Raw genomic sequence first — 21,949 nt, forward strand, 5'->3', positions numbered from 1 at the left:
AGAATGGAAACTTCAAGGGATAAAACAGAGAAACTTTGCTGTACTTTCATTCGCCTTTCTGTTATCTGCTAAAAGCCTTGCTCTCTCTCACAGCTTGAAAAGACTGCAAACACGTCTTGACTTGTTTAAGAAAATATTTTTTTTTCGATAAATAGGTTCATACAGCCCTGTGCATCCTCTGTTTGATTTTTAAACCCCTCCCTGATGATTAAAAACGGTTAAATTTAAGTCATCTGCCCTAATTTCTAGCTTGTTAGCACATATAGATACGGATTCCAGTTGGTTGTTGGATTTATTTATTTATTTTTTTTTAACACAACTAAATATTGATGTTGATTGTAAAATAAAAAAACAAATAAAAAAACAAAGCAGACCTATTTTAGAAGTGTATTCCCCACCTCCCATAGTGCAAAATGTTTTAGTAATATCATAAAACTGCTCCCCATCTGGCCACCTCTTTGATCGCTTATTGGAAGGTCAGAAGGTGAGATTATTTAATCAGGGCTTTTTGTGAATCTAGTTTTATCTAAACATGACATTTATGGATATTAAAAAAAGGGTTGAGGTTTTTTTTTGTTTTTGTTTTTTTGTTTTTTTTTAGGAATCATTAATCTTTTGTGTCCCCAAACAAAGTGCAGCATTTTGCTTCAAAATACCACAGCTGACATTATTTAGCATATTTAAACCTCTAACTTTGAGTTCTTTAATGCACAAAGCATTTTCTGTCACTTTCTGTGTAGTGTTGCATCAGGCAGTCCTTACACCAGCAAAGAAACTCCCAAACTTAAGAAATTCTGCTAAATGCTGCTGAGCAGTCCAGATGTTTTTTCCTTCCTGCATTCATGTTGATTTACTTGGATGACTAAACAGTCATAAAACTGCTTCTGCTGTCTGGCTAACAGATGGTTTTTATGACCTGCAAACAAATCTATAAATCCCTGTTATCTGACTTCAGACAGTGAAATAAAATGTCTGAGAGAAAACTTAATGGTGAGCTAAGCTTTATTAAGATGCAGTCAGTGGAGAAGTGACGTCTGACACCGACGGGGCCTCAGTACTCATAGAAAAATGAGTTCAAATATTGTGCATCACTTAGGATTAAATTCTTTTACAAAATAAAGATTTTTTATTTTTTTTTTGTGGGAAGGGGATACACATATAATTTAGGATCAAACTACAGTCATGCTGCTATAACAGTGAGGGTACCATGATTCAATAAGTAATCAAGCTATAATAATATTTATTTTTAAAAATTTTGGGAGTGAAATGGTGGTTAGAAATCATTTTTTGTTTTATGCTTTCATTGACTGACTGATCTTGTTTGTTCCTTCTGCAGCTCTATGGCCGTGTCGAAGCTGGAGCCCGAGCTCAGAGACTCCATCGTGTCTCAATATGGAGATAAAGTCCAGTTAGTTTACTTTAACAAAGGTCTCTAAGGCCCAGAGGACAGCTTTGTGTTTTCACTGTGACACAGCAGTTGGTGCTCCAGTCAGGGCTTTTACAAACCTTTCCCTCATTTTTAATTATCAACCGAAGTGATTTCTAGGTTCTATTATTTCATTCAGAATCTTATTATTTCTTTTCAATTTCCCTTTTTCATTAATCCTATGTCTGCAGGAAGGACAGGCTTTTAGGTTGCTGTAGACTTCTGTATGGAAACCAAACAATCTCATCTCAGGAACATAGTGTTGCTTTGCCTTTGTTGCTGTTTTCATTGCAAAATGAGCCTTCAGGGTTCTGATCCTCCCTATAGTCTGTGCCTTTTGAAGAGAAACAAGAGCAACACTGCTAAGCTGTGGTTATATTAGGTTAGTTCAACAGCATTAGCTTCACTGTGGAATCCTAAAATGCCTTTTATGAACTTGTGAAGTCTTAAAACGTCCCCAATTTTAGTGGAAGCTGCTGCCCTCTTGTGCCAGAAAGGAGGTAGGCTGGAGATTCAGTATTGATTCATCAAACCATTTCTATTGAAATGGTTTCCATAAAAAAAAAAAAGAGTTTATCTGTGCAAACGTAAACCTCAGCATGAGTTGGAATAAACTACAGTTTTAAAACAGAGTGCCTCAGAGTTTTCCTTTCAGAAGTCTAATAAATTGCTCTTGTGTGTTGGTAAAGCGAAAATCTACAGATGTTTTTATTTAAAAATTAGTACAAAAATATATATTTTCTGAGCCTGCTAAATACATATATATTGTGAAATCGATTTATATGCTTTACATTTAGGAAAAATCTATATATATATAGTGTGTTAATTCTTAAGATTAGCTTCAGACACATTGGTGGAAAGAAAAAGTTATTTTTCCAGATCATGAATTACTTTTGTAAACTTCTGCAAAATTGTTTTGAAATAGGATCTTGCCTTAATACTTACAAAAGAAAGAAAAAAGTACGAGCTTGCAAAAGTCGAGAAGCTCACAAAAACAACCTTTCAAAAATAATTGAATTTTGCAAAAGTAACTTGGAATTTTACAAAAAAAACAAAACAAAAAGGACTCCTGCAAAAATACATAGTAAAGCAAAAATAACTTGGAGCTTGCAAATAAATAAATAAAAACATGATCTTGCTAATCTTTTGTGAGAGCTTTGTAGTGGGGAAAAAAGTATTCAACTATTCACCTTAGTGAAATAAACGGAAATGAATGGATTTCACTCAGTTGGCACATTTCTTCATATCTTTGCAAAGAGAACATTTCATCATACAGCCCTTATGGCACAGCATTCTGCCCTGTTCTACTAGAGCAGCGTTCGCGCCCCCCCCCTTATTTACAACAAATTACAGACACTTTGGTTAACAGTAACATTTTATGAATAAACCTTGAGAAAGAATCTGGTTTGTTTTGGGAAGAAGCAATGTCTGGTCTGCAAAAGCCCTCACGTAGAGAATTGTGTGGCCTTGGAGGTGAAAGAGACTGAGTGAAAACAGTGAGTACATAGGATAAATTAATATATTGATGAAGAGAAATCTAAATTTTCCGACAACAGCTTGCAACAGTAATTACATTTTTTTTTTCTTGCAACACTAATTCAGGGAGTGATACAAGATCCTCAGCTAAGTAATATGAGGAAGTTAAACTTTTGCAAAAGTGCACAAAAGTAAATCTTAAAAAAGGTACCTCAGAAAAATTCTCTCAAATAGAATCTAAGAATATTAAATTAAAAGCTGGTGATTTTGGCTCTTATAAAGGAAATTCCTTAAAAGCCATTATGGGCCTTAAACTTGGCTTGCAGTTGGATAAGGATGCTTCTTCTTACAGGATCTTTGTTTGGACTTCTTGGATTTTATTTTAAATTAACATGTGAGGAAGAAAAATAAATCGTAAAAAAGAGTACATTTTCTGAAAGACTTGCAGAAGTTTAGAGAAACTAAACAGTTCAGGGAGCTAAGGTTAGTTTGCTGTGATGTAGAAATGGCGCCCTCTGCCGGTCATCTTTGAATCTAGCGGGGAGGAGCCGCAGCTTTAGAAAAACCTCAAAGATTCCTGAGGTTAAAACATTGCAGGCAGTTTGCTGACAGCGACGATCTCAGCGGGTAGCATCGGAACCGAACCGGCAGCTCCAGTCCGGTTTGTTGTTGACGTGTGTGTTAAATCAGAGGAGGGGAGGGAAGCGCTGCCTCTGGATCTACTCAGCAACGCATCTGCGCAGACAGACAAATAGGCTGAAGAAGAAGAAAGAGGAGGATTCCCGCTGCGGTGTTTACCAATATGCCGTTTCCCGTTAACGGCATCCTTTCAGCGCTCGCGCTACTGCTGCTGCTGTGGCGCGCGGAGGAGCTCGCGGAGGCGTGCAGCTGCGCTCCGGTCCATCCGCAACAGGCGTTCTGCAACGCCGATGTAGGTGAGTGGAGCTCTGTTGTTGTTTACGTTTAACCGGCCGCTGCTGCAGCCTCCGAGGACGGCCGCCTGTGGCCGGTGGAAACCGCTGGAAAGCCTGCAGCTGAGTGGAGGGGAGGGAGGGTGCTTTAAGGCCACGGCTCACACAGTTTGCACCACATTCATGCTGCATACTTCCATCCCCTACGCAGATTCAATTATCTTTTCTGTCACTCTGCGATTTAATGTCTTCTGGAATGCAGAAGTCTTTCAGGATTCTGGAAATCTATTTGCATATATTTATATTTATATATAGCCTACATTATGAAATCATCAATAATCAATTCTAATTTGCTCATGTGGCGTTAGATATAAAACTACAGGGCCGCATTAAGGAGGATGGGGGCCCCTGGGCTCAGCTTAATCCAGTTAGGTAACTTTGAGATGTGGTGAAAGCAAGGCAAGGCAAGGCGAGGGAAATTTGTATGTATAGCACAATTCAATACAAAGACAATGCAAAGTGCTTTACATGATTAAAATATAGGAAAATAAAACAGAATCAAAGCAAGTAGGAAAAAATAATTAAAAATGCAGAAACAAAAAAGAAAAATAAAAACAGTTGGAGTAAAGAAAATAAAAAAGTTGAACTGTTTAATTAGAACAGTCGAAGGCAATCCTAAACAAATATGTTTTTAGTCTTAAACTCAGGCTTTCTGCACTTTTACAGTTTTCTGGAAGTTTGTTCCAGATAAGCGGAGCATAGGAACTAAATGCTGCTTCTCCATGTTTAGTTCTGGTTCACGGATTTACTCACACAAGTTTGCTAATTGCATTAGAGCAATCAGGAATTGGTTTTCTGAACTTGTCCTCATGAAATGTTACTAAAGATGATACATTTATTGTCTGTTATTAAAGGTTCCCCGTCAACACGGCATCATTAAATGGAGCATTTACTGCATGGGTCCAGACTTGATATCAGTGTGATTAAAAAAATAAAAAAAAAGGATACGGTTGCAAGAAAACTTATTTGGTTTGATGACACTGTATCCAGAAGGTAAGTTTAACAGAAAAGCAGTAAGGTGTGTAAACTATGAGGATGGAAATAAAAAAGGGCCATCTGAAGACGGCTTCGGATAAGATATGTCCTCAAAACCTTTTTAGGATTTCTATTATTTCCAAAGCTAGTTTTTGCATTTTGTGAGTTGAAGGCTTTCCTCTTTTTAATATACCTGTCCCCTCTTTGATCTTTCCTTATTCTTAGTGGTCCCCAAACTACGGCCCGCCTCCACATTTGGTCCGGCCCCCTGAACAATACCAGAGAGTATTTTCATATAAGTGTATTACTTATTTAATTTTTTTGTATTTGAATATAAAGTTGGACATTTGCAATAAAATGTTCCTTAATTATGAAGTTTTTCATTATTAACTATTAGTAACTATTTCATACACACATATAACGTGACAATGTTCCACACTTTTGGGGTCTGTGCCCCTATCTGGCAACCCCCAGCAAAAAATCTTAAACCCGCCCCTCTCAAAGAGATACGGAAGAGGATTAGGACCATTCAAAAAAATAAAAATAATAGTCTATTCAATTCTGACTTTTGTCTCAGAATTCTGCGACAAAAGTCAGAATTCTATGGAAAAAAAAGTCAGAATTGAATAGTCTTTTTTGAATGACCCTAATCCTCTTTCGTAAAGAGAGAACGGAATAATGGCGAAAAGATTAGGTAGGAGAAAAATTGATTCAGAATGCAGGCCATTTAACCTGAATTGGATGAACAATTATTTTTTTGTTCAATGCAAAGAAAAGGCTGTCTGTCTCATCTGTCCAGGGGCAGTGGCAGTATTCAAAGAATATAACCTGCAGAGACACTATAAATCCTGTCATAAAGACATAAATTCCATCATAAATTTAGGCACTCTTGCAATCGTCACAATTTTTCTGTTGCAAACTGACCCCGGCCCCCCATCAGAGAAGGGAAAAGTGATGTGGCCCTCGCAGGAAAAAGTTTGGGGACCCCTGCTTTAGAGTCTTCCTAAACATCCAGACTTGATTTCTACCTATAAAAGTTGATAATTTTGGGTAATGCTTTATTATTTCTTGTAGTGCACCAGCTTATTTTTATGACAAAAGAAAACTGCTACCTCAGTGCACTGAGCTCTGAAGCTCCAGGGTTGAAGCATGGGGGTTTTTGTGGTGCAACGTGGCACCAGAAAGGAGAAGGGGACAAGAGGATGGAGAGACTGTGAATACTGGGTTAAATTCAAACCCAGAATATGTAATGCCACAAACTTTTCTCATTTAGAAAAACATCTAAAATCCCACTTCTGTGCATTTTTGCTCCCTGCGTTGGGTGGTGCTTGGGAGGAATTGCAGGAATGTTTCTGGGGTTTTCCCAGCTTCTTTGCTCCGGTCAGGGGACAGCACACCCATGCACGGGCTTTCACAACCGCAGAGACAACCAGAGGCCTGTCTGTCCATGCCATGCGTGGACATGCCATGCTCCCACTCCCTGGCTCCGTTAGAACATCTGGCTGTCAGTTCAGGAAGGGGGGAAAACTGGCAATAAAAATGGCATTGGAAGTTAAAATATGCATGGTATCCTTGAGAAAGTTGGAGGGGGGGGGACTGCACGACGTTGGCTCCAGCTTTTTCTGCTTTTCAACTCAAAGCACACATACACGCATTTACGAGAAGTATGTGTGGCTCTCTGTGATTGCACAAAACGAAGGCTCTATTTTCAGGCGTGACTCAAACTGGTTTGGTGGCAGCTACAGAGACAGGATGTCTAGCATGAGAGGTGTATAGGTGTGCTTTTGTTGTTGGTTTTTTTCTTTTACCTAAGGGTGCATGAGTCAGGAAAACATTTTTAATGGTCATGCAGACCACCAAACCACAGAAATTCCCTGTTTCATTGATTTTTCATCAGATTAAAGGGTAAAGCTGCAACAGAACCGACCTGCTTCAGAAGCGCCCACAGATGAGGAATAGGTGAGGGCAGAGCTGTGGTTTAAGATGACTCTGCCTGTGGAGAGAAACATCTTGGGGAAACGTGCACAAATGCAACCAAGTTTAGATTTTCTGTCTGGTAAGGTGAAGCCTCGGGCTGGTCGACTCAGTGAATGTATCATCGTTTTTTATGCAAGCGATGCTGCAGGTCAGACCTCAGGCCATCAAACGTCCCGCCATGTCATGCGCCTACCCCACAGTCCCACATGGAATGTACAAGCAGAGATGCAAGCATCCTCTTTTTAAAATAAACCACTCAGACACTCAAAGGGGAACTGCCCTTCCCAGTCCGACTGACTGTCTGCAGTCTGGTTTATTATCTGGAAGACCAGAATCATCCTGCGGTTATTACAGTCAATCAGGAAAGGATCATATTTATGCAAAAATTTGGGATCAGTTTATTTCTCTTGGTATTTAGTAGTTTTTGATCATATATGGAAATACATTATAGAATAATATATAAATATGATTTAGAAAGCTCTGTCAAGAATAATTTAACCCATACAGATTTTTCACTTTTGAGATATTTCAATTTCTGGAGAAAAAAAAACACCTTAACAGATAAAACTGAAGGAATTTAAATGATTTTAATTTCTCATTTTCCTCATGTGAAAAACTAATCACCCACTAAAGTTAATCACTTTGGGCAGTAATAAGGGTTTCTGACAGCTAGCATTTACTATGGAGACATTCTTTAAATAGTCCACTTAAAAACCTGTGTTTTGAAAATGGTTAGCCAGACATTTTCCCTGAAATATTCCGCCAGAGCAAAACGAAAGGTTAAACCTGTTGAAGGAAGTTTTCCAGCACCCGAAGAAGCAAAGCAGCCCCAGACTTTACACCACCATAATGTTTGACCATCAGTGGGATTGTCTATGTGTTCTGCATGTCGCCGTTCTGAAGATAAATACCCAGCCTTAACACTTTCATACAGATGTTGCCTGAAAATCTGAGGCTTGTCTGAGTTTTTAAATTTTTTTTTTATGATCTGTTTTGTTGCAACATGTTAAACAGAAGGCCCACATATGCCTTGAGCTGATTAAACCACACCAAAGAAGAATTTGAGATGATTTGGTGGTCACTATGCTAAAAAAAAAAAAAAAAAATCAGCAGGGGGGGCAGTTAGTGTGTGGTGAGAGTTCATACGGGGTTTGCATGGAAAGCATTGCGTATTTCAAATAATACAGATGTATAAGTCGTTAGGCGTCATCTATATTGGCAGAGATGGGGAGCCATCAAAATGTGGGTCAGTCAGTGGGTTTTTTGGGGGAGGGCTGCGGGTTGAATCCCATGGATAAGATCTTTCTGCCATCTCTGCAGCCTAGTATTCAGGCAGAATAGGACCATCTAGCCTGTTCCTTTTTGGAACAAACATCTGCACTGCAAAAGTATTGTAATGCAGCACTATGGAAGGCTAAGGGGGACAGAATTAAATAAATATATCAATATGTCATGAACTTAAAAAAAATGTAGATGTTTAATGAATTAGAAAAATGTAGCATTAAATAATTAAATGTAACATTTATTTATTAATTACATTGTTAAAAATTTTTATCTAACTTCAGATTATAAAGTGTAAAATTAAAAATAACTAAATGTACAATTAAATATTGAAATATTTAAATTATAACATCAAATATAATTATTTTTGAATTAATATACGGCTTATTATTTCACTCTGTATTTATTTCATTAATGCTCTCTCATTATATTACTCAAGCTGTCAGCGTTACTCATCAAAGTCAGTAGGCGGGACTAGGGTGTTTTATAGAGTTCCTGACTTCTGATTGGCTGCATCTCTAAGAAAGACGAGACAACTTCTTCTTTATTTTCTTTTTCCCTCTTAAGTCTATATATTTGTCGGTAAAATGGGGAATAAGTTCAAAAAAGTGTTGCCAGTTATTTAAAGCACATGGGGTGAGTAACTCTAGGCTCTAAATTGCAGGTAAGCATATTAGATATATTTATACCAAACTATAGATACAGAGGTTGGGGTTGCTCCCCTGCTGTGAGGCAAAATAATTACAACTTGTTTTTGAAATTATTTCTGCTTTATTCAGTGATAAAATGGACATTAGAGTCAAAGAAACCCCTGGGAGAAGTATTTTGTTGCTCAGAGAGAAGCAGCCAATCAGACATAAGGATTTCTATGGGAGCGTACCAAGTCCCGCCCATTTCATTTGATGGGTGAAATTGATTGTTGAAATAATTTCATAAGTCGGTTATGCAGTTGACATAAAATGAATAAATACAGAGTGAAATGATTAAATGTTTATGTAAATTAATTTATTTTTAAAAAGATTATTAAATGTAATAATTTAAGAAGTTTAACTAATTAATGGTGTATTAAATAGTACATTTGGTTACATTATGGTACAATTTTTATTTCACATTACATTTCGTTATTTAATCTTACATTTGTTCATTTTTTAATACTTTGAAATTAAATATTAATTTTGTCCTCCTTAACCTTCCATATAGGAGAAGCGATCTATGATGAAAAACAGGGCATTTTTCCTTCATCAGCATCCTGTTGCTGATGTAAATATATTAAATATTATTTATTAGATTTAGAATGTGAGAAAGAGAGAGAAGAAAAACTAAGAGGAATCCAGCCCAAATTTCCAGCCAGGTATACTCCAACCACGTGTCTTGGTATGTGTACCCTGGCTGATGCTTCTGAATATATTTGCATAAGCTTCAAAGTGCAGCTAAATTATACAGGTTTTTTCTGGGTCTTTTGAATTTTTTGAACTAGCGGCTGTGCCTTTTTTTTTTTTTTCTTTATCATTTGCTCTCACTCAAAGTGTCAGGAATTTGTTTTTGATGTTAACTTCCAGCTCACATGCATGCAAGTGTGTGCTACCTACATCGCTCTCTTCCTTTTTGTACTGTGGCAAAAGGGTGTTACAGTCACCTAAAGGGCTGGAATCAACGGCATAATGTCTGTAAGAAGGGAACTACAAGTGGGGACCAGTCGTTTGTCCCCACACGTACCTGTAAGTCCCCAAAATGTAGCACATTACTGGAAATCCTCCCCACAAGGTTACAAAAGCATGGCTTTACTCACAGATACAAACATATGCACCCCTCATACCGCCTTTGCCGTTCCTCCTGCAAGAAGTTGTTTTCTGTCTGTGTTGCTTCTTTGTGCTGAGGTTTTTGGCAATCTCCAGCTTTTTCCAGCGTTTTATTATCATTACACTGTCACAAGTACAGAGCAACGAAATTAACTCTCTGCATTCAAACCATCCCTTTGGGGAATGCAAAAGATCAGACAAACCTGTCATTGTGCAGCGCCCGGGGAGCAGTGTGGGGTTAAGGGTCTTGCTCAGGGAGCCAGAGTGGCAGTCCGTGGGACACAGAATCTTAGGATACCCTAAGCGCAATGCTCTAACCACTAGGCAGGGAGTGAAGGGTCTTAAGGACCCACACTGGCAGCTCATTTCCCTTAGCTGGGATACAAGCAGTGGCACCACCAGGAGGTGGCCACTAACTGGCCACCCCACTCGCCAGGGTTAATTGTAGTAGCATCAGTTTAGCATCTCATCCTATTATGCACAGCCAGCAACGTAACATTAAAAATCACAGAATAAACCAAGATATGAGTAGGTGTTTACTTAAGTCTTTATGATTTCTACAGGCAGGTTTACCACAATAGTAGATTCAAACCCCGGAATTATGGCTTTTAGTTTCAGTGTGCCCACCCCAAAATTTTTAGTGGTCCCACCTCGCCGCCCCATGAAACATTTTTGGCCGCGCCAATGGATACAAACCCAGGCTTCTTGTTTGCTGGACGGGTGATTTACCATCTCTGTCAAAGATGATTGCAGCGGTGAGATTTGAACCCATATCCCTGAAGAGACTGGAGCCTTAATCCAGCGCGGGCCACCGCTCAGCCACACTGTCCTATATGATCTCAGAGTGTATCCCACTAAGCATAAACTGACATGATTTTTTTCCCCTTATCCCACCCATTGTAATCCTTTTTAGTTTTTTTCCCCTAACCTCGCGGTGCCGAGCAAGGCCTCGGGACACTGCGTCCTCCATGTATAATGTCTGTTTTTTTCCTTATCTTAGACAGGCTGTACCCAATCAAAAATTTCACCCCGCTTTCAGACAAATAAAGTAACCATTGAACCAGTAGAATTTTCTGCAAATGAAATATCATAAAACAAAAGACCCCGCACCAATCGTACCATATCCTCCACCCAACCCCCAACTTTTTCTTTAACCAAAAAAAGGCCAAACTGCTCATAAATAAGAAGCCTATAAATTATAATCTTCTCTTCAGAGCAATCCTATTATTTTTCTCAGACAAACTGAAAACAAAAAAACTAGAGGGGTATGATTCATTTTTTAGCTCAACCATATATTCTAACCATAAACTTGTGCATTAAATTTGTTAAATTATAAAGAATGCAAAGAAAAAACAACCTCCAAGCACGGAGTAAACTGAGCCTAAAACAGACGTTAGTTGTGTGCTGCTGCTTGGCACCAGAGCAAGGACTGTTTGTACCAAAGTGAGGACACATTGCTCGTCTACACTTCTTTTTTTCTTCTAACAGTTTAGAACGAAGGTGTGAACAGAGTTCAGGTTAAGGTTATGAATGCACTCAAAATGGCTTGTTAGGGTTATTATCAGACATAGAAAAGGTTGAAAACAATAGAAAATCAATTATAGTTATGGGGACGTGGTCATCACTATATATATAGCAAGACGATAATGTATGTGTATTTATCTCTGTTCATATCCTCTATTCGTGCTAATTGTAGCCACTACCACCAAACACACAGACACCCACAGTCTTATTGCTCATATTTTCCATTCTAAAATAAATACTCTGAGCATAGCTAAAGCTTGAAGTCAGTGGGGCTATTAAAACACACACAATAAGAGGCACACTTACAGCCGAGTCGTTCCCTCAGCTGCAGTCTGCGAGTCCAATTTTTTAATTTGATCCTGCAATTGTTTCCTGCTTCTATTTTGCTGCAAGTTCAGGTTGTTGTGGTTTTTAGGGTGTTCTGGACTCTGTTATTAGCCTGAATGGAGAATCAGAGGTTTGAGGGATTATTAAGAGGAAGTGTTGGTTCCACAAAGTTTATAATTAGCTGCAGGGACACATGGTGGTTTATGAGACTTTGGCCAGGAGACAACGTAGGAGTCTGGATGTTTGTTTCTAAGAATGTAATCTTCTAAATGTTTAGCACAGGATTAAGCCCGTCATTAAATCTCTGGCCTTAAATCCTGTAGGAAAATCATGCATCATTTTCACCATCTGGAGGGTAATTTGTGAAATAATCAGCCGTTATGCTGATGATCTAACTTTTTATTTTTTTAAAGAACATCTTTAGAGGAATACATTTCTTCAGTTTGAGCAATAGGCAGCCTCTCATTCATATCCATTTTTAAAATTGAAAGCGGAAAATTTTGATCCTTTAAAGGTACATTTAGTCACTTGGTATCTGTTATCTGCCCTTTTAGTAATTTAATAAATATTACACCTTAAAAAGTGTTTGTTTTAACCATATTTTAGAATTTTAAGATAGAACTCTCTTCACTTTGTTACCATACAGCTTTAAACTTCTTAGTTATTGTGTGACAAACCAGTGAAGGAAGGATGATGTAAGGGTTTGAGGGTTTTTTTTTCATACTCATGCTTCATGCTCAGGGAATCAGTACTAGTGATAGGCCGACACATCGAACAGCCGATATGTTCTGCTGTAAATTGCTGGTTTTTCCTTTGCATTGCTGCTCCCTCCATTTACTATCCATTATTTTGATTTCTATAAGTTGACACTCTTTTTTTTTTTGTTTTGTTTAAATTTTGATTTGTGTAACATTAGTTATCATTGTGCAATTTTTATAATTTAATGGGTGGAAGAGAAATCAGTATTGGCATTGGTGGCATCTGACAGTTTCAGCTGATCCAAAATGCTGCTGCCAGAGTTCTCACTAGAACTAAGAAAGTAGAGAACATCTGCCTGGTTCTGAAGTCCTTACATTGGCTCCCTGTAGCTCAGAGAATGGACTTTTAAAATCCTTATGTTAATCTATAAATCTCTGAATGGATCAACACCTCAATATATAACAGATCTGTTGTCAGTGTATGCATCTCCCAGACCACTCAGGTCTTCTAGTTCAACCCTGCTCTTTACACCCAGAACTAGAACCAAACATGGAGAAGCAGCATTTAGTTCCTATGCTCCACTTTTCCAGAAAAAAACTCCCAGAAGACTGTAAAAGTGCAAAAGTTTGTAAAAATAAAAACTTCTGTTTAGGTTTAAGTTTGTGGTCCAACTGTTTTATTTGGTTTACTATCTGCTTTTATCTTGTTTTATCTTTACCTGCTTTTTTTCTGCTTTTAGTTTTGCTCTATTTTACTGTTTAATGTATGTAAAGCACTTTGAATTGTCTTTATACTGAATTGTGCTATACAGATAAACTTGCCTTGCCTCTACCACCTTTCTAGTCATTCATGTTTGCAAAAGAGCTCAAAATAATTTAGTCTTACTTTCATCCATCTGTTCATCAAATGTGTCCAGCTTCTCTGTCCCTGCTGTAGAAAAGCACATCAATTCTATCCTAACAACAAAGATGCAACTATAAAGGTTCAAATCGGAGCCAGGCAAGCTCAACATCCAGCATCTATTTTCACATCTTTTTCTTATTGCATTTGTTTTTTAACTGCATTCTCTTCTCTATTATGGTCTTCCAAGTATTTAAGATGTTTTTTATTTAAACTATGAAAAAAATATAGTGATGTTAAAGTAAAACTATATTTGGCAGACTTTCGTCCTAATAGTGTTTACTTAGTTCTTTTTTGGACCTGATAAGAATTTTTGCACCAGTTTTGGTCAGCAGGCAAAAACATTCTTGTGAATATTGTACGTATTATATACCGTATAAACTTTTCTGACACTAATTGCCTAAGCATAGCCTTGCTATTACTATTAACAGTATAAGTAAGGCTTTATGCTAACATATCTAAACATTTGGCAGTGAAATCTGTTCTATAGCTTTAGCTCCTACCTCAGTGAACAGCAACATTCATATTGTATTCTGAAGGCTACTTGTGTCTTATCCCTCTTGGTAAAAAATATTTTGTTGCACTTTTTCATTTTGGATCTCTGGAGACAATATCTCAGTCTCAAAGCAAGAAACCCATGGGTTATTAATTCAAAACCAAATTTTCCAAATTCAATTCCATTTATTTATATAGCGCCAATTCACAACACATGTCATCTCAAGGCACTTTACAGTTCACCAGATCATAAAGTCAAATAAAACTAATAAATTCAGTTAGGACTCCATTTTATTTTCAGTAGGGTAGAACACTGTTATGTACCTTGGATTGTTTCTGTAATGAAACACAGTTTAGGATCATAGGAGAAAAAAAATACTGCCAGGACCTTAACTGCCGACATGGAAATGTTACTGTTACTGTTTGTAAAGAAATTTATTTAAAATTTTCCTGCTTCTTTAAAGCAGTGATTCCCAACCGGGGGTACTCGTACCTCTAGTGGTCCGTGGTTGTATTGCAAGGGGTACATGAAAATATTTTATTTTTTAGGTAGTAAAATAAAATAGGGCTGGGCTCTTTTTTGCTCTGTCAGGACCCAATTGAAAAATAAGACAAGCCTTTATCAACCAAAAAGTAAATTTGTCTTATATGTTTGAGTTCATCTGCAGCTTTGACAGACATCCAAACCAAGCAGAGGAACAGGCTGGATATAGAGAACAGCCTGGGATCAGCTCTTCTTCACACTGAGCTATCAGAGCTCAATAAAGCAGCTCAGCTGTCTTAATGAAAACAAAGTCAAACTAATTAATTCAGTCTGACTATAATTTCTGTTCTGTATTTTGTTCCCAATTCATCAAATTTAAATGTGATTATAAGGGAGTTACTCAGACAAACTCCATTTTTATAAATACAGGTTTATAATATTATTTTATTTTTTATTTATTTCGATTTCTTATTAACTTCCAGGCAAAATATTTATGTTGTTTTTTATTTGAGATGGAAAAGGGTACACAAGTCAAAAAAGAGGTTGGGTAACACTGCTTTAAAGCACTGAATTGCAATGAACCTACAAGTCTCCTCTGGTCATAAGGGACATGTTTACTTGTTTAACAAGTAAAAGAAAGGAAAAAAAATTTTTTTGCTTTGTAATTGTTCAAAATATATATTATTCCACTTTTTTTATTTAATGTGATAAATCGATTTTCATGGTAATATTTTAATGTTTTTGTCTTAGATAAATAGACAGATTCACACACTTTTTTACAAAGAGTTTCATACTTCTCAGACTCATCTTTCCATAGTCCTTGGTCTTTTATATCAATATTTTATTAAGTATTCATAGCCTATATTTATACAGAGTCAGATTTTAGTATGGAACCTGGAAGCTTTAACAGAAGGGAGAAAATAAGGAATGACATGAGTGAGGAGAGATGGATGGAAAATAAAGATGAAAAGGGAAGGAAAGACCTAAGAAAGGAAGGAAAGAATACCATCATGACTCAATGAAGGAGTTCAGGGAAGGATGGAGAGGTTTAGCAAAACAAAAATCAGTAAAAAAGGGACGTGAAAACTTTTAGAAAACATAGTACAAAATACAAGCTTGAAATACATGCTTTTCCACACTCCTCATTTCCCATACTTATCCACACCTAGAAAATACCAAAATAAAGTGCCATACTTTCTCAGACTGGGTAGGTAATCTGTGCATATCTATATTTCTGAGTTAAATCATTGGGTTTGACTCTGTATCCCTGTGTTTCTTACCAGTGATCCGTGCTAAGGTGGTCGGGGTAAGAGAGGTGGATTCTGGGAATGATATCTATGGAAATCCCATCAAGAGGATCCAGTATGATGTCAAACAAATAAAGGTCTGACTTGCTCTACAATGTAGCAAATATTTGCAGAAGAAAAGGTTGAAGTACTCGTCTCTTGATTCCTTTCTCTAATCTAATTATGCTTCCTTCTGTTTTAGATGTTTAAAGGACCTGACCAGGACATTGAGGCGGTTTTCACTGCACCAGTTTCTGCTGTCTGTGGTGTTACCCTTGATGCCACTGGGAAGAAGGAGTACCTAATCTCAGGTTCGTGCACGTAATTAGTGTTGATGCCTTTTTTATGCTGATTAGATGCTATACAACTAGCGTGCCAATAAGCACATACTGAAAGAAGGTAGTACCACCTCAACTTTAGACTGGATCTGTGCCTTTTAAAGTGATAGAGATAACTAAACCTTGTAACATATTTTGTGTTTTTCTTGTTTGCAGCTTTAATGTTAACATATGAACATGCAGGTGTGCAAAACCAGAAAAAATGCAGGGTAGATAAAGACTAGTGAGCATGCTGGGGGAGGAAACTGTTTATGCCATTATAGATAATGAGACGTTCCTGTCTAAACCCTGTGGAGACTGATCTTCTACCGTGGGACACTTGAGTCTTTAAGGGCCTTTTGAGTAGCTGTCTATAATGCAGTGTCTCTTCTGATAGTTTAACAACTAGAATCAGGTGTAATTATTGTTTCTATATTAATACACAGGGAAGCTTTAAGGGGTAAATGCCTCTTTCTAGAAATGGCACCCTGGAAATCCACAGGGTATAATATTAAGCCCTCTTATTTTTACCCGTCTGAAGTCACATTATGTTTTGCTTTCAGTCTTATTTTCTCTTAGCAACTGCTGTGTTTTCATAGAACATATTTTACTCGACAGGCAAATCAGAGCGTGTGACTCTTTCCTTTTGTCAATGTTTTCTAATGAAAGACCAATCTATTCTTGTAATTATTGGGGATGTAATGATGAGCTCTGCTTACATAGAGATTTAACTGTGATAAGTTCCTCATGCTTGCTATTGAGTTCTGTCTGTAGACCGAAACAAGATCTGTAACAAGCATCACCTCTCTCTACAAAGAGAGCGGAGTTGCAGCTATAGTGCTGGTAGTGACACACATCTTGTTTTGGTGTAGAGATAGAAATAAAAAGCCAAACCTCGTGGTAAAATTTCATTTATCGCTCCTTTAGATTAGCAAAACCGTTCAAAGGTTTGACTGATGTTCACCCTTGTTTTCCTTCATTTTTGAGACTAGAACAAAATATTTTTGGCCTGTCAAAATTTATAAAACAACTATTTATATACATTTGTGTTCAGTAAAATTTAATATTTTTGATTAATATTTTTGATAAAAAAAATGTAATAAAAAAAAGAAAATATCATTATTTTACAACAATAATAATAAGCTTCTAGCTGACTAACTCTGAGACTGACTCACACTCATCATATGTCCAGATCTTCATCTGAAACTCCTTTACAAGACTGTTTCCTTAATTCTAATATCCACTGACCACAGCTCCAACACTATGCCAAAAAGCACTCAGATAGCCAAAATGACCAACTTTGTGTTTTGGTGGGCCTTTTTTCAACAACACATGTAGCAGCACCGAGTGAAGCATTTCTAATATAAGCCAACAAGACATTCAATAAGCCAAAGCCAAACGTATTAGCAAAACTCTGATCATTTGCAACTGACCACTCAAAAACGGCCTCCAAAAAACACTAGCAAAACCAAGCAAAGAAAATAAGATCTATCCCACTGTTGCTGTTATTTATATTTTCATCCCAATACAAATCAGCTTCTGGAATGTATCCAACACAGAGGACCAGATGGAGCTAATAAGAAAATAAAAAGCATAGAGAGCATAAAGTTAAGGGTTGAACTTACAAATACTGGGAATAGATGGATAGTATGAAGCAGATTGATGAAAAGTGTTCCCTATGTCCTCCAGCAATCTAAGCCTATAGCAGCATAATGAAAGAATAGATCAGAATAACCTGAACCACTATAGCTTTAAGCTTTATCAAAAAAGGTTTTATCAATGTTAACAAATACTCTCAATGCAATCTGATAAATTTCGAGCTACTAAGAAAAGAAGAAAAACTGTCAAATATTGCTAGATAACCAAAGCTTATGGAAACGTGCCAAAAGAAGTACAACTGAAAGTGCAGAGAATTATGGCACTGTAAAATGTTGACTTTGGTTGGATGAATGCAAATTAATGGCCACACTTTTCAGATTTAGTATTATTTATAGAAAATACCTTTCCTTTTAGTTATAAACTCCTGTTTATTTACGCAAATCACTAAAAATGCACAGAACTTTGTAGTTATACTCTGAGAAAGTTTAAGGAGCCTGAAAAAATGTTCCCATACTGTAATGCCTTCATGTTCAGAGAGGTTGGTGTCATGAATTAGAGGAACAACAGCATCTGAATAAGACAGCGAACCGAGCAGAGGAGACCTAGAAGACCGTGACGTTATTCGTGCTCTGGTTTCTCCATCACACACAGAGATGCACCCGCAATCATCCGTCCCCCTCTAATTACATGGAGTTGTAAGAGGAGGAACTGCTAAAGTCAGCGTTTCCTTCCAACGTCTCTAACAGTAGCAAAGAAAGTTGCTTTTCTGCTGAGAGGGGCATCTTTGAAAAGCTATTCATCTTATTTTGGTTGAAGGGTCAAAAGTTGGAAGATTTTCAGCAGAATGTGAGTCAGCCTTGTGTGCAGACACACAAGGTGAAGCTTTCAGCAAGTTGAGATGTGCTTTCCTCATATATTGTCCAAGGGGCGTGCATCTCAGCAGATCCGTAAACTCTGCTCGACATTTCTTGTTTTGTCTAGTGCCTCTTGTGTGGGCAGCACAGACACTGGTAAAGGTGCTTATTTAGGTGCCTGCAGGCATCAGTCTGGAAAGCAGCAGCTTCTTTATCTGTTATATAAACTAATCACTTATCTGATGTTCATCCAATGGGAACATCCAGCGCTCTTCTGCCTAAACTTGTCTAAAATGTTCTTTCACATCTGCTGTTTTGATGCCCCTTGCCACGATTCGTTCTTTTCCAGGCAAGGCCGAGACAGGCGGACGCATGCACGTGACCCTCTGTGATTACATCATGCTCTGGGACTCCTTGAGCGCCACCCAGAAAAAGAGCCTCAGCCAGCGCTACCAGATGGGCTGTGACTGCAAGGTAAGCCGGCAGAGGACCATCTGTGTCTCTTTAATTCCCAGCATGACTAAACAAAACAGCAAAAAAGGCAGCAGGTATTTTGTTCCTGCTGGAAAAACCCAGACACAACTGAGCAGTGCGAAAACAGAACATGCATCATAACAACAAACAATTAATTTCAAAGTTATGATTGAATACAATTGGTGTTGATTTATTATTTTTTAAAGGAGTAGATTCTTTTGAAACCCTCCAGAAAAATTGTGTGAGGATTAATGTAGTCTCTTTGGTGCCCTAATGTACAGAAAAAAATAAAACCAAGACTAGCAAACACTAAAATGAGACTAACAAGAAAACCTGCAAATTAGAATTGCAGAGAAGGTTGAGGGCGACAAAATTGAGAAGGTACGATTATGAAAATAAATACTTACACAAAGTTAACACACAAAATGCATGCAACAAATAGCAAAAACCTTTAAAAAAAAAAAAAAAAAGCTCTCAATAACTAGCTCCAGACCACCAGGGGGAGACAATCGTCAACTTATAAATAGTAGTAGTAAAGTAACGAATTGGATGTTCAGAGAGAATGGTGTTTAAAAAAAGATTCATAAGAAAACTCACCTTTACTAATCTTCACATCAGGTGTTCTCTGGTTGAGATCTTGTTAATGTTTTTGAAGAAGACATTCGTTTATAGTAGGCTAATAATTATGGTCTGTGCTTGCGGGAATTTCCATTCTCCTGTTCTGTTTTCTGTGATTGCAATATTTCTTCTTTTCAGTATTTTTTCTTTGCATGTGTGTTTTTTTTTTTTTTGTGCGTGTTGGTCTATTTCTTTTTTTTTGTGTTCACTGGTTTTTTTGTTTAGAACTCTTTTTTGAATCTGCAATGAAATAATCTTTTTTGAATGCCATTTGCACCCCTTGGCCACTGTACTTTAAAAAAAACGCCACAACAAACATTGTTTCTCATAATCTCTGTTAAATGCGGCAACTTTTAAATTCTATTAAAAAAACTCAGATTTGTTTCATTGTAAGTTTCTGTCAATTTGGGTGATTATGTTTTACTGATCATAAAGCATTGCATTTAATTTCTAGGCTCTTGACTATTAGGCCATGAGGAATGGTGCTTGCTTTGACTGTTATCTTGATTAAGTCTGGAAAGAAATGCATTTTCACACTAACTGCATATATATCGTTCTCTAAAACTTATATCTAGAAAATGTTGGAGACCTTTTAGAGGTGTTTATAATAAAAAAAGCAAAATCTCAGGTTTTCTCAGTACATACTTTTCATTTTTTTTGTGTTTCTGCAGATTGTGCGCTGTCCTTCCCTCCCCTGTGAGATCTCTGCTCCAGAGGAGTGTCTGTGGACAGACCTGATGATTGAGAAGCAGGTCCACGGACGCCAGGCTAACCACTATGCCTGCGTCAAGAGAGCGGATGGCTCCTGCTCTTGGTACCGTGGGGTAGCGCCACCTAAGAAGGAGTTTATTGATGCAGAGGACCCTTAAGTCAGCAATCTGACAGAGAAAAAAAAACGGAAACAAGGCAATTGAAATTGAAAAATAACATTAGGCTATTTAAAAACGTTAAGCTATAGTAATAGAAATTAGCTGCTGTTCTGAAAATAACTTTAAGCCTCTTGTTGATGTGACCACTTTATTTCTAAAGTTTCCCATGATTAAAACGTGCAGAGGTTGTCCTTGGATGCAGCATCTTCATGAAAAAAGTAAATGGCACCATCAGATTAAAGGCTGTGTTGGAAATGTTCACTCCCTCTTTATAAAAGGTTCGCTTTCAAGTGTATTTACAGCTTTTTATCTCATAAATGAACCTCAGTAAGATATAGCTGCCCAAATATGAAGTAATGCCCTTATTTTTTTACTGTTTTAGACAAAAACATAATGGAAATTAGGATTATCTGACTTATTTACCAAATTACATTCTTGTACTGAAATCAGAGTACCCATTAAAAGGCAATTTCTATATTCCTCAATTCCAAATATTACCCTTAAAAGCAGTTTAGCATGTCATAGAAAAAAGTCATTTTGTGAGATAACGAATGTTTAGACTTAATAACTTATATTTCAGCACAAATTTAAGACTCTAAATCTGCAGATGATTTCTAGGGCAAATAACTGCTAAGTTAGCAGTAAGTGATGTTAACTCTAATGGCAAATTATTTGCTATTTGTTTCCTCAGTTTTTTAAATGAAATTACTTCATGAAATTCCAAAAACTCAACAAAATTAGAGTCAGCGTGCTATTTTACATTCAAAGCGATAGCTAGCTGTGCCTAATGTTAACAGTTACCATCCTAGCGATAGCAGCTAGCACTAGATTACAATCTAATATCTAATTTTAACGCTAAATGCTTAACATTAACTTTGGTTTTATTTCAAAAGAAAAGGGTTAATGATACTCTAGAAATAAACTTTTAAAAGTTACCAATGTTGTTTTTTCTTAAATCCTGCTAACATTTGAGATTATAATGCTAATGTTCACAGCTAACTTACTCTGTTAGGTAAAACCTTAGTTGCTAACTACTAATTTTTCCTATTGGAGTGTAATTCCCTGTATTTTGCTTTACAAAATGGCTGAAATGCTTATAGTGAACCTTAGAAAGAAAAGAGTGGACAATTTGAACACAAGGATAGACTGGTGGAATGATGGTGCAACTTCCTCCTGAGGCTGGCGTTAGGAGGCAATCAATTCTTGCTGAGATGGAGCTCTCCCTGTCCCAAAAAATAGCTCTTAATCAGGGCAGCAGTGCCCTATGAGTCATTGTTTGCTCTCTCAGACCATCATTTACTCTCCATTTTGTTTCTAATTTTATTACCTCATTCTGTATTTTATTCCAAAGCAAATTTCAAGTTGCCTTTCTTGATTTTAAGATCTAAATGTCTCATTAACACTTTTCTCATTTTCTCACTGTAACTGGTGACTTTAGACACCCAGAACATGCTTCCTTTAAACAGAAAATGTAGTTTAGGATTACCCATCTAAATTAAAGTTAAACTTTCTTTCTTTCTTTCTTTCTTTCTTTCTTTCTTTCTTTCTTTCTTTCTTTCTTTCTTTCTTTCTTTCTTTCTTTCTTTCTTTCTTTCTTT

General features: G+C 37.1%; 2 protein-coding genes and 1 long non-coding RNA gene across 3 annotated transcripts in view; 2 read left to right on the forward strand and 1 right to left on the reverse strand.

Annotated features, from left to right (window-relative positions):
- The window catches only part of sfxn2 (sideroflexin 2), a 14,252-nt gene extending 12,204 nt beyond the window's left edge, over window positions 1–2,048 (forward strand). Inside the window, exon 12 of the mRNA XM_015381883.1 lies at window positions 1,337–2,048. Coding sequence (XP_015237369.1) covers window positions 1,337–1,436 — 100 coding nt within the window. The 3' untranslated portion in view covers window positions 1,437–2,048. The remainder of the gene's footprint in view (window positions 1–1,336) is intronic.
- LOC107089272 lies at window positions 591–1,047 on the reverse strand. The gene is made up of 2 exons (XR_001481431.1): window positions 765–1,047; window positions 591–692 (listed from the first exon to the last, which is right to left on the reverse strand). It is a non-coding gene; the product is annotated as an uncharacterized LOC107089272 (long non-coding RNA).
- A 1,420-nt stretch (window positions 2,049–3,468) lies between the features above and the next one.
- timp2 (TIMP metallopeptidase inhibitor 2) lies at window positions 3,469–21,919 on the forward strand. Its single transcript, XM_015381918.1, has 5 exons — window positions 3,469–3,837; window positions 15,618–15,718; window positions 15,823–15,931; window positions 18,740–18,864; window positions 20,154–21,919. The coding sequence occupies exons 1-5, from the start codon at window positions 3,705–3,707 to the stop codon at window positions 20,349–20,351; spliced, it is 666 nt and encodes a 221-aa protein (XP_015237404.1). The 5' UTR covers window positions 3,469–3,704; the 3' UTR covers window positions 20,352–21,919.
- Window positions 21,920–21,949: the final 30 nt, after the last annotated feature.

The sequence above is a fragment of the Cyprinodon variegatus genome, unplaced genomic scaffold (assembly GCF_000732505.1).
Source record: "Cyprinodon variegatus isolate N-32 unplaced genomic scaffold, C_variegatus-1.0 Scaffold12, whole genome shotgun sequence".
Taxonomy (NCBI): domain Eukaryota; kingdom Metazoa; phylum Chordata; class Actinopteri; order Cyprinodontiformes; family Cyprinodontidae; genus Cyprinodon; species Cyprinodon variegatus.

Excerpts from the sequence above, each read along its gene's own strand:
- timp2 (XM_015381918.1), top strand. The coding sequence starts at position 3,705 with ATGCCGTTTCCCGTTAACGGCATCCTTTCAGCGCTCGCGCTACTGCTG. Across the intron at positions 15,932-18,739 it reads GAAGGAGTACCTAATCTCAG|GCAAGGCCGAGACAGGCGGA; the intron begins GTTCGTGCACGT and ends GTTCTTTTCCAG. Across the intron at positions 18,865-20,153 it reads AGATGGGCTGTGACTGCAAG|ATTGTGCGCTGTCCTTCCCT; the intron begins GTAAGCCGGCAG and ends GTGTTTCTGCAG.